The 18,422-nt window shown below is 45.5% G+C and overlaps 1 protein-coding gene across 7 annotated transcripts in view; it reads right to left on the bottom strand.

Annotated features, from left to right (window-relative positions):
- micu3a (mitochondrial calcium uptake family, member 3a) overlaps nucleotides 1-18,422 on the bottom strand; it is a 223,157-nt gene that overhangs the window by 191,406 nt on the left and 13,329 nt on the right. For all 7 annotated transcript variants that reach the window (XM_072496845.1, XM_072496841.1, XM_072496846.1 and 4 more), the window contains exon 2: nucleotides 265-418. In XM_072496845.1, coding sequence (XP_072352946.1) covers nucleotides 265-418 — 154 coding nt within the window. The remainder of the gene's footprint in view (nucleotides 1-264; nucleotides 419-18,422) is intronic.

Below are 18,422 nucleotides of genomic sequence, written 5' to 3'. Positions count from 1 at the left end.
CTGATTAAGTTATTCATAGAAATATTTTTGAAATTCTTTACCCTCTTTTCCCTTCACTATTTTTCTTCCAGAATATATTAGGTTTTTTGAAGCCTCCTACTCTTTCTATTCTATATTATTTTTCAATTTCCCCGAAATATGCCCACAGAGTTTCTCCTTTGTTTCATTTGGGGTCTATTGTAAACACCCAGCAATGTAACAGCTCCTCTTCTATAGCTAAAAATGGTCACATTTAAAATCATTTTGACAGTACAATGTACTTACCTCTTGGTTCATCTGTAGTAACAGATTCAATGAAATCTCGTGGAGTCATAAAAAGCTGACCTTCATGTTCCATTGATGTAAACAGCCTAAATCTTTGTTCTTGGGAAGAAACATACAGTTCCACATCTTCAAAATCAGATTCTTCCATTGCACTCTGTAAGGCATAACATTCAGTTGTTGATCTTCAATTTTGTTTGAATACATATTTTTAATTTATTTTACTGTTATTACAGCACACAAACATGCAGAACTTCCTTCTTTCCAGAAGATCACCTATCTGGTAAAGTCCACTTCACACTTTGAACAAAAATTTCCTTGGGTTTTGTTTATTGTCACGTGTACCGAGGTACAGTGAAAAGTATTTTTCTGCGAGCAGCTCAACAGATCATTAAGTGCATGAAAAGAAAAGGAAATGAAACAAAATACATAATAGGGCAACACAAGGTATACAATGTAACTACCCAACACCAGCATCGGGTGAAGCATACAGGGATGTAGTGCTAATGAGGTCAGTCCATAAGAGGGTCGTTTAGGAGTCTGGTAACAGCGGGGAAGAAGCTGTTTTTGTTTGTGCGTATTCTCAGACTTTTGAATCTCCTGCCCGATGGAAGAAGTTGGCAAAATGATCAAGCCGGGTGGGAGGGGTCTTTGATTATACTGCCCGCTTTCCCCAGGCAGCGGAAGGTGTAGATGGAGTCAATGGATGGAAGGCAGGTTTGTGTGATGGACTGGGCCGTGTTGTGTTTAAATGACAAAGTTTAAATAAAGGTCTTTGAACAGGCAAGATTGAGAAGGACATTTCCTCTTCAAAATCTGAACATGAAGACACATCATCATGGCCTTCCCTTCCACAGCAGTATTAAAAAATTCTTCTTTTTAGTCATATCGTTTTAAATATTGCAAGTTTTTCATCGGTACGAATTGATTTCCGCTTTCACCAAGACCAGAGTCAGGGCCCAATCTAACTTTGTAACAAAGTATGCTGAGAATCACAGGAGAGAGCAGTCTCAAACTCTTTTGACTTGAAGTATAAATTTAGCATAATGTCAAACCAGGTTTACAAATAATCGTAGAATTATTACAGCCTGGAAGGAAGAATTTCGGCCCATTGTGTCCTTGCTGTCTCTCCTAAGGAGCTTATTGGACCTGCTTAGTAAACACACCTAACCTGTATTTAAGGAGCATGCATACTTCCTTCCGGCAGTCTAAACAACAACATTTTTAACTGTTAAGAGAGAACTCTTCCTCATATCCAGGTATGTGCACGGCTTACTCTTGTACAAGGCTATGACTTGCATCTGCTGCGAAAGAGACAGATAATGCAAACACGGTTGTATCTGGGTGAGCCCTGTAGCCATCTGGGATGGCCACGTTCCGATTACAAAATGGACACTTGCAAAGAATGCAGGGAAAATTGGACAATGCTAAGAAATAAGCAGGTGCAAGCTCTGTCTGTTGATTAGAACCTTAAACTCTCAGACAGGACAAAAACTACCGAGCAATCTACATACTAACGAGCCATCTCCGGGGACAAAAGGGAAACATTTAGATACACAATGTTAAGGCAGACTCCCCGACGCCAGAAGAGGCTAAGACAAAGCAGAAGAACAGTCACCAGGACATGCCCAGCGATCAGGGAACCACCCTTCTATTGGAGGAAATCGATACAGATGATTGGGACAGACCCAATTAGTTGAGGCCAAGTTCAAGGCCCTCCCAAAAGCGCGCAAAGCCCTTTTCAGTATAAAAGGTATCCCCCAAGGGAGAATCTTCCTCCTTTGGTTTTGGCTCTCACCGAAGAGAGACCTGCCTAGCAGCTGCATCAGACCAAGTAAGTTCCAAGTCAAAGCACGCTACGAGATAGACGCTCCTAGTTGCTACCCTGTAAACAGCCCAACCCAGCAGCCTCAGAACCGAGCAACGGCCATTGTTCCTCTGACTGAGTGGGCACCCGAAGCTAAGTATAGGCTTTAGTAATAGTGGTAGTTTAGTTTGTAGAGTAGATTTGACTGTGTGTAAATAAATGAGCATTGCTTTTGAACTTACTAACTGGTGTATCGAGTCATTGATCAGTATTCGGTTCTGAACCTTGTGGCGGTGTCGAAAGATACCTGGCGACTCTTGAGCAAACGTAATTAAACAGAGCCAAATTAAGAGCAAACCAAACATTAGCAACATTTACTGGCGACTCCGCCGGGACTCAACTTAGAAGTGGCCTAACCACTCCGAGAGAACCCAAAATTTGAATTGAGAATCCGATTGGGAACAGAAAGAAAAACCACAAGCGTCAAAACAGTGCTGATCAAGCCTCTGAGATTTGGAAGTGTGTTAATGCATGCATACTAACAGGGATATAAGGTAAACTGAGAGATTTTGTTGTGTAAAACTGTCGGGAGTTTTATAGGCCGGAAATTAGCGTAAGCCGTACCCGTGTTTACATCACCACTTTATCACCCCCTGTTCCAAATTCAGTAGAGAACCTAGATAGAGAGAATGGCAATGGAACGCCTTATGAACCCCCAGGAATTCGAGGTCGCAGCGACCAGTAGAGTAGGACAGTGTCCCGTTGGGAAGATGAGATGAGGAAATATCTCAAAGGGAAAGGATGGCCCCTTTGGAGTGAATTCTGCAATAATGAGGAAAATGGACCCGGGAGTATAGGACATACTTGGTAGGAGAACCTGTCAGAGATCCACAAGAGCTTGGAAAAAGCTTGCAAGCCGATGGCAATAGTGTCCTGTTTGGCACAATTGCGAGGCACAGAGGAGGCCGTTAGGACGCTCCGTAGAGAGATAGAGGAGAGAGACAGAACCAGTGAGGTAGACATGAGCGAGGTAGAGAAAGAGAATCGAGATTTAAAAGAGCAGTTAGCACCAAGGGACAGAGAGGTGGATGATGCCAAGTGGGCACATCAGTCTTGTCTCGCGCATTTGAACAGTAATCAGATGAAACATGACTACCAGGACACGCAACGTGTGGTCTTGGTAAGACAAGAAACAGAACAGCAAGTTGAGAAATTGCAGAAACAGTGCAATGATTTAAAAGCAGCCCTACGAGCACTCCATACTTCCACAACGGAACAAAGGCAGAGCTCCGTAGACCACGCAAAGTGCCGGAAGCAAATTGCAGAATTGCAATCTCTGCTTTCCGTTCAAAATGGATTTCAAAGTACATTCGGACCCCAATGAGATCAAGAAAACGGCCCCGATTGGCAGGAATTGAACAAGACTGCCCATAGATATGTACATGAGACATGTACGCAGGAAAAAACCCAGAAAAGGAAAGCGCACCAACCCCCAACCGAACAGGCAGAACACACACCTATGAACTCTGTAACCACACACTGCAGGGCCGAAGGAGAAGCAGATTTCCTTTACACAACCCCGTTAACCGTGACCCAATTACGGGACGCGTGTGGAAAAATTACACCGTTCCTTCCCACTTCAGCCACCCACCAATTTCTCGCGAAAGTCAAACAACAGGCTACCATGTACAGCCTGGACGAAAAGGAGCAAGTGAAGCTCACAGTTTTGAGCCTCGACCCTTCAGTCGTAGCAGCCCTTCCCGACCCACAGAATGTAGGGGGAGGCACACTTCAAGAGATGCACACAGCGATCCTTGATGCGATCGGTTTTAACAGAGAAGACCCCGTAGAAGGCCTAAATAAGTGTAGGCAAAAGAAGACAGAGCACCCCACAGCGTTTGCTGGACATTTGTGGATTCACTTCACCGCAGTTTTTGGAGAGTTAGCCCGCGCCCATTTGTCTCCAGATAATATGGCCAAATGGACCCGAGTTCTAGTCTCCCACGCCACAGAAGCAGGGTGAAAAGCTTGCACAAATTATGACCTCTCAGATGAGGCCCACAATAAAAAATGGGTTTTGAAGAGATTGTCCGGCGCGTGGGAACAATCAATTGCAGGCAAAACCGCATTTAGAACACCCGATGAAGAGCAGGCTGAAATGAACCCAGTCAAAGCACACCAGAACCCCGCATGGGTAAATGAGGGCAGGAACGGCCCAACCCAGCCCAAAGCTCAGGAATGTTACAACTGAGGACAGCTAGACACTTTGCACGAGAGTGCAAGGCGCCCCAGAAGCAGCAGAGAAACCAACAGACAGGCAGCCTAAACAGGAATAGGGCAAAGCCGATCCATAGCGTTAGCACCCGTTCAGAGAATACAGACATGAACGGCACCGACTGATGCTGTTCAGGCTCCCCAACTTGGGTCTGCGACACCCTTTGGGACAAGTCCGGTAGACAGGTAGTAGCAGGCAAAGTTCGGGGACAACCTGTAGAATATCTTTGGGACACACTCAATTCCTCCACGATGTTTCAGCGTGACACGTGGCCCACAACAGACACCATCACACTCAGCAGTTTTACAGGCCATTTACAACAGGGACACATCACAGCCCCTGTAGCAATACAGATAGGGAACATCACAACCAAGCCCCCCGTAGTTTTAGTTGAACTGCCCCAGACAGCAGAACATATCCTTGGGATCGATTTCATGAGCTCCCATAACTTTTCTTTTGATCCAGTTAACAAGTGTGTTTGGAAAATGGCAACGGCAGCACGAGCCCCCGCCACGCTCACAGTAGGAGAATACGTAAATAGGATTAGCTCAGTAGGAGAGTTCTGGTTCGACCCTTGAACCATTAGTGCAGACAAACAGGTTAGGGCAGTCCTGCAGGAACATAAAGCAGCATTTGCACAGCACAAGCACGACTGTGGCAATTTGACTGGCTTTGTGAACATTACAGGTCCCAACCCTAAACCCCAGAAGCAGTACGGATTTCCCCAGGAAGCAGAGGGAGAAATCTCCAAAGTAATAGAGAGTTTGTTGGATCAAGGCGTACACAGATCAGTAGCATCCACAAACAACGCACCGATTTGGCCCGTCAGAAACCGGATGGATCATGGCGACTGACCATTGATTACCGGGAACTGAACAAAGTAACCCCAGCAGCAGCCCCCACCGTAGCCATGAGTCCCGAGACCATGCTAAAACGGGGACTCCAGTCAACATTTTTTTCGGTTTTGGACATTAGTAATGGCTTTTGGTCCATTCCATTGGCTAAAGCGTGCCAATACAAATTCGCCTTTACATTCCAAGGGCAACAATACACGTGGACATGCCTTCCACAAAGCTTCCACAACTCCCCCTCCATTTTCCACCGACAGCTGGCAAATGGTTTAGCAAAGTTTTCCCGCCCCAATTGGCTGGTCCAGTATGTAGACAACTTGTTACTACAGACAGACACAAAGGGAGAGCACATTTCGCTTCTCGCCGAACTCCTAGCACACCTAAAAGAAATTGGTTGTAAAGTCAACCCCAAGGCGGCCCAGATTCTGAAAGAAAAACTGATTTACTTGGGAACAGTGATCACTCAGGGTAAACGTGAGATCGAGCACAAGAGAATTGACTCGATCGTCAAATTGCCCGTTCCCCACAATGTCTCAGCCCTCCGGTCATTTTTAGGGCTGGTTGGCTACTGCCAAAACCATATTGACGGTTTCGCCACTAAAGCAGCGCTCCATTCCGACCTTCTCAAGAAGCAGGCACCTTGGAAATGGCTTCCACAGCAAACAGGTGCTGTGGATGCTTTAAAAAGAGCACTCAGCACAGCCCCCGCACTACAGGTCACAGATCCACTTTTCCCATATGCAATCGAAATTGCAAGCACCGACCGAACCCTTTCGGCCATGCTCCTCCAGGAACGCTATGACCAATTACCCCCAGTAGCATACGCCTCACGCGTGTTAGACCCCGTAGAGCAAGGATTTTCTGCCTGTGAAAGGCACCTGCTCGCAGTTTTTTGGGCAGTGCAATACTTTGCATACATTACAGGACTCAACCCCATCACCATCCTCACAGAACACACACCGACACAGCTATTGTTAGACAGCCGACTTAAAGATGGCACAGTCATCCAAATCCGCGCAGTCCGTTGGACCCTTCTTTTGCAGGGACGGGACATCACGGTAAAGAGAACCAAAACCCACACCTTCCTTGGCGACAATTTGCAGTATGCAGGCACTCTTCATGAATGTGAGATCATCACCACTAAACAGAACACAGGCCATTTATTCCCACGACACCTCCCAGGAAAACAGGTAGTACAGCCCAGAGACCCCAGCCCACAGACATGTGCGCACCCCTGAAGATTTACGTGGATGGCTCCGCCACAGTGTTACATGGAAAGAGAATTACCAGTTGCGGTATATATGTAGAGGACGCACAGGGACGCGCCCGAAATGAAATTTCCTTAAAGTTGCCAGGACACTTAGGCTCGCAGGCAGCAGAGCTGGCAGCGATTACATATATTGTAGACCACCCAGCAGACATCTATTCGGACAGCTTGTATGTCTGTAATAGTTTGGCAGAATTCCTACCACTCTGGGAAACAAGAGGATTTGTTTCCGCGGACGGTAAACCCCTACCCTCAGACCCATTACTCCGCCATATCTTAGAGACAGCGAAGGATAGGAAATACAGAATAATTAAGGTTCGCAGTCATCACCGTTCTCCCCCCCCCCCCCCATGTAACGCTAAAGCAGACGCCCTAGCGAAGGCAGGCTCCAGGCATGGTTATTTTTGGAACCCCCCCGAAAGCACCCCAGTAGACGCAGTTCAGGTCTCACAGACCAACATTCAAGATTTAGCGAAGGCCCAGAAAGAGGATGAGAAACTAAAGGAAGTTTTAAAGGGAACCTTCCCAGCCCCGTATGATAAATACAGAAACGCAATCACCACACACGACGGTGTGATTTTAAAGGATGGCATTTATATAGTTCCCAGCCAGGACAGGAACCAGATCATTTGTCAGTTCCATGACAATCATAGACACCAAGCAATTGAACCCACCCTAGCCCACCTCAGACCGCTTTGTTGGTGGCCTGATTTAAAAACCGATGTCACACACTACGTAGAGAATTGCTTAATCTGTGCCCAGAACAATCCGGACAGATATGCGAAAAAGGCTCAACTTTGTCATACCTGCCCCGTTAATGGACCCTGGACAAATCTCCAGATAGATTACATAGGACCCGGCCCCCGTGCAGAAATGGTTACAAGTATGTGTTGGTGGTCATAGACACCTTCACAAAATGGGTGGAAGCATTTCCATCACGAACTAATACGGCCAAGACAACGGCTAAAATAGTAACACACCACATCTTTACAAGATGGGGCCTCCCATGCAGTATAGAGTCCGATCAAGGCTCCCATTTCACAGGATGTGTAATGAAAAACGTCCTCACGATTTTCGGCATTGGACAAAAGTTCCATATCGCATACCACCCCCAGTCAAGTGGTATTGTAGAACGAATGAATAGGACATTGAAAGCCACCCTCAGGAAAATGGTACAACAAAATAACAGCACCTGGGATTCAGTACTTCCATTCGCTTTAATGTTTTTAAGAAACACGGTATCTACATCCACAGGATGCACCCCCCACACCCTCATGACCGGACGCCCCATGAAAAGCACTGAGTATTTATTAGGACTGGATTTGGCCAGCCCCGCAGTTACAGCCCTCACGCATGAAAATGCAGTTACACAACTAGTACAGAACATAAAGGCAGCCCAACTCGCAGCAGCAGTGAGACTTGGAACCAGGAAGAAACAGAGCAAGGCATGTTTCGACAAAACAGTACACGCCACTGAGTTTACAGTGGGGCAACAAGTTATGCTTTCCCTTTACAACCCCAGTTCATTCCTTTCCCTAAAACTTTCCGGACCGTACTCCATTTCGGACAAAGTCAGCCCCTCAGTATACTATTTAACCTATCCCAATGGTAAGAGTGCGTGGTTTCATATAAACCAGCTCAAGGCTTATGGCTCGCAGAATAACCACACACACCATATCCTGCTCGCAGCAGCAGACGACCACGCCCCGCCCACAGATGACGTATTCCTACCCTCCCCTAACCACTCCAGCCCGCCCTCAGGCACGACTTCAACTCTGCCCCCAGAGGCACGACTCCGCCTCACCCTTCCCTCAACCAGCAGCGACAGCGTCAGTGATAGCGATCACGATGACGATAGCCACAGCACACCACGTTACGACTATACCCCTGCACCAGGCCCCACTCCCAGCGAATCCGAGCATGATTCTACTGACCCATTTGAGATCACATATCAAAGCCCCTGACCCAGACCCACCGCCCGATGATTACGGATTGAAGCATAGTAGCTCCAACCTCGACACACGATTCTGGCATCGAGACAATTCGTTCAGGCTCACCCGGAATGATGAGATGGACCCCAATTCGCCCCAAGCAGCTTTAGCACGGTTACTACAGACAAGAGTTGGCAGCCAGGAGAAGATGATGACTTAGAATCTGACTCCCACCAAACAAATCCCTTTGCGACCCTGTTCGCTATTGAGCAGTGAAGTGTCCAGATGATGGAGAAAAAAGGAACCGATGGAGAGATACGGTGTCCTTTCTGATGGAACCTGCACCATATTTGTTGAATGTTTGTTTGTTAGTCTTAACGTTAAGTGTTGTTTGTAAACTCGAAAGTTTTTCACTGCCCCACGTCACCACTCCTTTAACGTCCCCCGGCTGTTAATGGAACAAGTTTGTCCCCAGACAATAGTTACGACTCATAGTTGCTCTCCTAATTCGAGAGGCAGCCCCCCCACAACAACCACATTCTGATCCGTTCTTGCCGGTTGCTCAGGCAGTGGAGAAACGGCATTGTTCCCCGCCCTGCCTGAGGACCCCCCCTCTGGTCAGCTTCGCTCGGGTAGAGCACACACTGCATTGATCACCGTCCTACCTGGGGATTCCACCCATTTCTTACCTGCCGCGGCCCATACGCACCCCATTTATGGCTCATTACGTCCAAAATTCTTTTGTTTGGTTTTGGCAATCCTTAGGTTGCTTCCCTATGCTATTTACATCCTCAAACACTGGGATGGTAAATCACAAAGGCTGCTCGACGGCTCGCAGTACGGCAGTATTTTTCTTAGATGTCTTGTCCAAATATTCAGTTTAAAAAAAAATGAGGGAGACACAGATGGTGACCAATTATAAAGGGAAATTGGCAATAAAGGACAAACAGACATACGAGATCTTAAGCAAAATAATAGAAATTATGCTCGTGTTCACAGAACTCCAGAAACCCAGGAACCCCAGAGCAAGACAAAGAAGAAGACTGACAAAGCTGAAGACAGCCTTCGTGTTCACATGGATCTTAGCGGGATCCCTTCAGTTGCACGCGGACGCTACCCCTCTGACCCCTACCACACAAACCGTAAACGATTCTCACCCCTGTAATACACGGAACCCCGAGATAACTAGCCCAGCGACAGTTAGCAATACCCCGACCTGGTGTGATAACTTTATCACCTGGTACTCACTCTCATATGTAGTCGAAGCACTCTTAGTGCTGGCGATACTTTGCAGTGTCGTGCAAACGTTTAGAGTCAGGAAATGGCGAAGGAGAGCATATCGCTCTCGCACCCCGGTATACAGGTTTAGGTCTCCCATTTTCGGATTTCACCAGACCCCCGAACCCATTGGGACAGATTAAAAGAGCATCCATTTTGTTTAATGTATTCTATGGAATAAAGAGATGCAAACCTCTGTGTCTGACTGCCAGGCCAGAGAAATTTGTGCGCTTCTATTTTGTACAGTTTAAGATGTATAGATTATTTTTGGATTGTTTGTATTTTTGGATTGTTTGAATGAGGATAGCTTATTGAGAATAGTTAGAGGTTCCAGTTTTTTTATTTTTCTGTAATGCATGTATTAATGTCATAGCACCCCGGAGAGTTTTATGATAATGAATGTATTTAAAATGGTTTAGGTAAATTGTGTTGCATAGGATAGGACAGTGTAGAGCCGAAGTATGGGTGCCCCGGGGATCAGAGGATGAAGACACCATGGTAATGTGATCCTTCACGCTTCGCGTTGAGGATCACAAGAAGGGTGTGTAGCCATCTGGGATGGCCACGTCCCGATTACAAAATGGACAGTTGCAAAGAATGCATGGGGAAAATTGGACAATGCGAAGAAACAAGCAGGTGGCAGCTCTGTCTGTTGATTAGAACCTTAAACTCTCAGACAGGGCAGAAATTACTGAGCAATCTACATACTAATGAGCCATCTCCGGGGACAAAAGGGAAACATTTAGATACACAATGTTAAGGCAGACTCCCCGACGCCAGAAGAGGCTAAGACAAAGCAGACTAACAGTCACCAGGACACGCCCAGCGATCAGGGAACCACCCCTCTATTGGAGGAAATCGATACAGATGATTGGGAAAGACCCAATTAGTTGAGGCCAAGTTCAAGGCCCGCCCAAAAGCGCGCGAAGCCCTTTTCAGTATCAAAGGTATCCCCCAAGGGAGAATCTTCCTCCTTTGGCTTTGGCTCTCACCGAAGAGAGAGACCTGCCCTAGCAGCTGCATCGGACTAAGTAAGTTGCAAGTCAACGCACGCTACGAGATAGACGCTCCTAGTTGCTACCCTGTAAACAGCTCAACCCAGCAGCCTCAGAACCGAGCAACGGCCATTGTTCCTCTGACTGAGTGGGCACCCGAAATTAAGTATAGGCTTTAGTAATAGTGGTAGTTTAGTTTGTAGAGTTTATGCAGGAGTAGATTTGACGGTGTGTAAATAAATGAGCATTGCTTTTGAACTTACTAACTGGTGTATCGAGTCATTGATCAGTATTCTGTTCTGAACCTTGTGGCGATGTCAAAAGATACCTGGCGACTCTTGAGCAAACGTGATTAAACAGAGCCAAATTAAGATCCAACCAAACATTAGCAACAGCCCACATACATCTTAAAAACAAAGTAAGTCACAACAGAACTTTTATCACTGGCCGGGGCCTTTACGATTCATAGGATAAGAATAGTAGAAATTGTCCAACTCATGGAAATGGATGTTTATGAAGAGGCAAATATGGATTGCACAATCTGTATTTAAATATTTTTTAAAAGCACAATATCCCTCATGACATTCCCTGTTAATTCCCTGTGCATCTTCCTATGCATACAAGCATACAAATTAGGAGCAGGAGTGGGCCTCTCGGCCCCTTGAGCCTGCTCTGCCATTCAGTAAGTTCTTGACTGATCTGATTGTAACTTCAACCCCACATTCCTGCCTACTCCTGGTAACTTTCACCCCCTTGTTGATCAAGAATCTATCTAGCTCTGCCTTAAAAACAAGGACACTGCTTCCACTGCCTTTTGAGGAAGAGAGTTCGGACTCAACACTCAGAGAAAGACAATCTCCTCATATCTGTCTTAAATGAACAATTCCTTATTTTTAAACAGTGACCCCCTAGTTCTAGATTCTCCAACATGAAGAAACATCCTCTCCACATCAACCCTGTCAATACCCCTCAGTATGTTAAAGGTTTCAATCAAGTCACCTCTTAGTCTTCTAAACTCTTCGTGGAAACAAACTTAACCTGTTCAACCTTTCCTCATAAGACATCTGCCCATTAATGGTATTAGTTTAGTGAATTCAGGTGATTGCTGATAACTTGGAGTTTCCAATCAATTATGGACAGCAATCCGGCTGTTTGCCACTAGTCGTGGTGCGAGGTGGTGGCCCTAGCTTACTGTGCCAAGACTGGCTGAAACGTCTGTGTCTCGACTGGTAACCGGTTGGCCAAATGTGCTCGGATGGGCCGGACGCCATACTGGTGAAATTCCCCAACGCTTTTCAGAAGGGCAAGGCACCATCCAGGGGGGCAACGGCAAAGATCAGTCTAGACCCATCAACGCAGCTACGTTATTTCCGTGCCCGCCCGGTTCCATATGCACTATGGCCGAAGATCGACCACCTGGAGATTTTGGACATCATCCTCCTCATACAGGTCAGAGATGGGGCAGTGGCGGTTGTACCGGTGTTAAAACCAGGATGCATTGTACGCCTTTGCGGGGATTACCAAGATGACTGTCAACCAAGTTTCCTGGTTGGACTGTTATCCAGTACCAAGGATAGAGGATGTTTATGCGAAACTCAGTGGAGGTCATTCCTTCAGGAAGCTTGACATGAGCCACGCTTATCCTCAATTGATTTTGGACCCGGGATCCATGAAAAACGTGACAGTGACCGGGGCTTGTGTGAATATAGCAGATTGGCTTTTGGGGTATCAACAGCCTATGCGACTGATGGAAAACATACTGCACAGTTTACCGTGTGCTGCGGTTCATCTGGGCAGCCAGGGACTTCGGACCAAGAATATTTGAGGAACCTTGACAAGGTAGTCCGCCATTTTACAGCTGCTGGGATTAGACTCCATCGGGAGAAATGCATGTTCCATGCACGGGATGTTACATATCTCAGTTACTGCATGGATCAAAACGGCCTTCACCCGGTTGAAGACACAGTGCAGGCAATTCGGCAGACCTCGATTTGGATGGCCCCACAGAACTCTGTTCTTTCCTCGGACTCAGTTCATCCGGACCTCGTGACCCAGTTGGCCCTCCTGCACCATCTGTTGAAGAAGGGCCAGACATGGATATGGGGTTGGCCACAGCAGGTGGCCTCTATGGAGATAAAGAAGCAACTCTCATCTTCATGACTGCTTACCCACTTCGACCCCGCCAGACCGCTGATAGTCACCCGTGACGCCTCGCCTATTTGTGTCGGAGCAGTGCTGCCTCACCAAATGGACGATGTCACAGAATGGCACATCCCCTTCGGCTTTTGAACTCTCGGGGCAGCCGAGCAAAATTATGCCAGATCGTCGAGGGAGGTTTGGCCATGGTGTTTGTGGTTAAAAGATTCCATCAATACATCCAACCCAAAGTGCTGCCTATACTGCCCCCATACCCTTAACGCCGACACCACCACTGGGCTCACAGAGTACCTGGCCGGCGAGAATGGCAAAGGAGTCGATAACAAAGTACCTAAAGCTCATCCCCACCACCTGAAATGGCAACTCCACAAATATCCTTTCCTGTCCTCTGGCTTTGATCGGGAACACTTCACTCTTTCCCATGTTCAATTTATAGAGCATCCTATAAAAGGCCTCAAATGCCCCATTCACCCCCTCCGGGTCCATCACCACCTTACCCCTCTCATCCCTCACTTGACCAATCTCCCTTGCCACTACATGCTTCCTCAACCGATGGGCCAGAGTCCTACTCGCCTTCTCCTCGTATTCATACATGCCTCTCCGCAACTGCTCCACCACCTTTCCTGTAGACACTAACCCAAACTCCATCCGGTGCCTCTGCCTCTCCTTCAGCAACCGAGTCTAGCCTCAAAGTCACATCTACCAGCCTTGCCCTATCCTCCTGCTCCACCCTCTCCTTGTGGGCCCGAATCAAAATAAATTCCTGTCTAACTACAGCCTTGAGTGCCACCCACAGCTTGGCGGCTGTGAACTCCCCCATATCTTTCAACTCCACACAGCCCCAAATGGCAGCCTGCACCCTCTCGCACACCCTCTCTTTGCCAACAGCCCCACATCCAGCCTCCACTGCAGACATTGAGCCTCCCCCTGAAACATCCACAAATGATTTCAGTTAAATTATGTCTGCAAGGGTGAACAAAAGGGAGATATTAGGAAATTGGGTCCAGAAATGAGACCCCAATTTATCAGGTAATTTAGGGGTTAAACAGACTGGAGGTGAAAAAAAACATGCTGGCACAGAGTCAGAGAGATACGCCTGGCTGAGTTACACTGTCCCAAGTCAGACTTAAACTCATTAGTGGGAATACTCAGGATGCTCCAGATCCATAGTTCTGTCTGACCAATTATTAGCCCATTACAGAGTCTGATGGCTGCTTTGTCTGTCAATGGGAAGTTAGTTGTATATCAATAGCATGGCTCTGTTCCTTTGTATAAACGAGAGTTAGCAATCAAACAGCCAACATAACGCTGATGGGTTCAAGCCTGGAAACCCCAGCAGAGAACCTTTGTTTAGGGGGCTGGGTGAAGCTTAGAGAGAGAGAGAGAAAAAACTGTTCTGAACAGTTAGAGAGGTAAGGCTTTGGAGATCAACCAAGAGGGGTCATGAAAGTTACAGAGAAGGCTTTGGAAAACAACTGAGAGAGTCATGAAAGTTGCCACCGAGGAATGCTTTGGAAAAGGGTTCTGAACGAATGCTCCTTACATGAGAAAGATTGTTTTCTAAATGCAAGAATTGCCTCTGCCAGTCTGTGTAAGTGGAATAAGAGCTGCATGTTTATTTAAAGTGCTGTTAATGGCAACTAGTGTGTTAAGGTTAAGGAACTATATGTAATCTGTCAGTGAAGTTTAAATATTGTTTCTTGTTTTAATTAAGTTGGTTTATAAAATAACCACGCCCTATTTCTTATATTATCACTCCTGGAAAGAATCGATCTTTCCACACAGTCTTAAAACGTTACCGCTCTGGTTCAGTCTCTGAGCCACTGTTGAGAGCTGTCCAGGTATCCATGGCACCGTGAACTTCCTAGAGTTTTGGCAGATTTCTTAAATCAAGAAGGAATAATTTTAACAATCTGACACACTATGATTTATTGCCTCAGTACGTTAAATGGCTTTGGAAGAATTCCAACTGCTGATCTCCCCCTTCCCAGGGCTCCGATTGCCCTCCCCCAATCTACCCATGTTTGAAATCCCTCCCCCCAGTTTCAGTTATCCACCACACCCTGGCCTCCAATCTCCAAACAATGCATCTTCAACCCCACCGGGTGCCTCAGGTCTCCCATCTCCTGTACACTCTCGGATTCCATAGACCTCCAAACACCCAAAACCCAACCCAGCCTCTGATCTCTCCATCCGCCAACTTTGGATCTCCCTCTCCCCACCGATAACTCAGCTTCCAATCTCTCTCTTTGCTTGTATCACCACTATAGCCTCTGTCTGATTCCCCCAACCTTCTTCATTCCAGACTCTGGTCTCTCCCACCCACCCCCAGACTCTGACCTGCCCATCCTCCATGTATCCCCCAAAACCCCAAATCTACCATCCAACATTACCCCACCCATCATCACCATCCCTCAATCTGCCTGGCTACAGAAAATGTTAATCAGGTTCTGCTGTTAAATTCGGCATGCCCGGAGGGAATCCTGTTGTTCCAGGTTTCCTGACTTCAATGCACCACCTGCACCTTCACTGTTTCTGAGTAATAATCTAAACCAAAACAATACCATTTTAACTGAGTTAAAATGGGGCAGCATGGTAGCACAAGTGGCTAGCACTGTGGCTTCACAACACCAGGGCCCCAGGTTCGATTCCCCACTGGGCCACGGTCTGTGCGGATCGTTCTCCCCGTGTCTGCGTGGGTTTCCTCCGGGTACTCCGGTTTCCTCCCACAGTCCAAAGACGTGCAGGTTAAGTGGATTGGCCATGATAAATTGCCCTTAGTGTCCAAAAAGATTAGGAGGGGTTATTGGATTACGGGGATAAGGTGGAAGTGAGGGCTTAAGTGGGTCAGTGCAGACTTGATGGGCCGAATGGCCTCCTTCTGCACTATGTTCTATACCTCAGTAAACGAAGAAACCTTAACTAACCTCCTTATCCTGCCACTATATTGCAATAAGTAAACTACTTTTAAAACTTTAAAACTAATTTTAACCCAAGAGCTTGAAGTTCCCTGCTCGAGTTCCCATTTTCTTTTTCCAAATTTTCAGTTATCTTTAAACAAAATGCTACAAATAATGTTCCTTATAAGCAGGTTGCACTTCATCATTATCTTACATACTAACTAAAAGCAAGATTCACTGCCAATACATTGTCTCATATTACCTTGAGCCAACACCACTAAAGTTTTACTCTCAAATGATTCACATTTGGCTTTTCCGTAACGGCATGATTGACTTCCAGATAAAGAATTCACAAAGGTACATGGAAATCAAATGCCAAACAAAGGATGTAAACTGAGACCAATTTAATCATTTATCTACCTAATACAACACATTAGCCTTTCAGCCCACCAGCGACATACTCACCAAATGATAATACTAGCAAATAATGGTAAGTGGGGAAAAATACCTCTAACAGCAAATACTGAAACTCAATAGATACATCATTCTGCCTCAGCACAGGCACACACACATAAATAAACAGAACTGACCTGCATTAAGAAAAAAAATATGATTCATGAATGGTATATCATGATTTTTGCATTATTCGGAGACTGCAACTGTGAAAAATATATTTTTATATGAACAGTTTGTGAAATATAAATCAGCAAAGGTTTACAAATTACACCATATTGTATATTGTATATATCTGCCTTCATGGCAAAACAGATAGAAAAATGGCACAAAATGTATTTTTGTGATAAATGCAGTTCAAGCTGCTTTGAAAATTGGCACCTATTGATGAAACCTATTTAGCAAAATACTGCGAAAAGGAACCTTGTTATATACACTCGAGTTAGATTCAGATTGACATAAACTACACTGGAATCCTAGCTGTCCAGGACCACATTTCTCCAACATCGCAATTATTTTCAGTAGGTAGCCAATTATTTTGAAACTGGTACTACCACTTTAAAATCAACGATCCCTCAAAATTTCAGTCACTGTGCACAGCCCATTTGTAAATTTCTGTGCTGCCACACACCTTAAAGCATCCGTTATTTTCGTGCAGCCTGTTAAGACCATTGTGCAACAAATTTCCAATTGCTGCATGGCCAAAGAAAGCGTTGCTTTATAGATATATACCAAATAAACACACCAGACAATGTTGGGGCATGTCCATTCCAGTGTAAGGTCATTTTTAACAGCATGATAAGTCTTAATTACTTACAAACAACCTCTCTGGCACTGAAAATTAACTTTTACAATGGTGGAGCCTCATTTCTTCAGATTTTAAGTTTTTTTCCACTCTTTTTGTTCCTATCTTTCTCTCTTAATCCCATCATTTATTCCCACTCTATTTCGCTTTTTGTACATGACTTGACATCTAATGGAATATTCTAAGTTACACCATCTGGTTCAGCGAGGATTCTAAATTTGATTGGTTAAGGAGACAATTTTGGTGACCTGCTCGCACAAGTATCAGGTCCCCCCATAAAGGGTGCTACATAGTCTTGGATTTTGAATTACCACATATTCCAGTGCAAAAGCCAATAAAAATGATTGCTTATAGCCTCCGTTATGCCACAACTTTGAACTTCCAGAAAGACTGTCAACCATATTAAAGTCTGAGAAGTCTCTGCTCAGTTAGAATCAAAATTACAAACAGACCATCACAGCAATGGAGACTGCTGGTTTAGGTTGAATGGCAAAAGAACAGAAAATGAGGGGAGAAAAACTTTAATGCAATGAATGGTTGGCATCTGGAATGCACTGCTTGAGAGTGTGGGACAAATTCAGTTGTGGCTTTCAAAAGAATATTGGATAATTATCTAAAGAGAAAAGATTTGCAGGGTTACAGGGAAAAGGCTGGGGAGTGGAACTAGCTGAGTGACTCTTGCAAACATTGGCCAAATTCCTCCTCCTGTGCCCTGACCATTCCCTATGGCAATGTGCCTTGCCAAACAAAATCAGCACCATTTTCTCCTGTAGTAGAAGTTGTTGAGTGTTTGAAATGTAGTATTCCTGCATGTCCTGATGAGTGCAAGACAAAAAACCTTCAGCAACATTATTCTTTCTATGATTCTATAGTTAATTTGTTCTATTTTTGCCCACTTAAGCACTCTTATAGTCCTTTTGCAGCGGCTTTGCGACCACCTTGCAGCTTACACCTAACTTAGATACATTATACTCAGCCCTCGCATCTATGTCACTAATCTAGATCGTAAATAACTGAGGCTCAAGCATTGATTTTCACAGTGCTTCACTGGCTACATTACCATGTATTAATTCCTACTCTCTGCTTTCGATCTGATAACCAATTCTCTATCCACAAATATATTGCTACCAAACCCATAAGCCCTACATTTGTATAATTAACCCACTTGTGTCATCTTACAAAAGCTTTTGAAAGTTCATATATACCTCTTACCTACCCCGCTAGTTTACTACCTTATAAAACCTCAACAGATTTAGTAAGCACAATCTCTTGCCTCTGAGTCAGATTGTGGGTTCAAGCCCCTCTAGAGGGCTTGAGCATAAGAAACAATTAGGCGGACACTCTAGTGCAGTACGGAGTGCCATCTTTCAGATGTGATGATAAACTAAGGACCTGTCTGCCTTCTCAGATGGACGTAAACTATCTCACGGTATGAAAGCTCA

Source organism: Scyliorhinus torazame, chromosome 3 (genome assembly GCF_047496885.1).
Source record: "Scyliorhinus torazame isolate Kashiwa2021f chromosome 3, sScyTor2.1, whole genome shotgun sequence".
Taxonomy (NCBI): domain Eukaryota; kingdom Metazoa; phylum Chordata; class Chondrichthyes; order Carcharhiniformes; family Scyliorhinidae; genus Scyliorhinus; species Scyliorhinus torazame.
The sequence above is the reverse complement of the archived record's forward strand: the minus strand, read 5'-3'. Positions and strand labels throughout refer to the sequence as shown.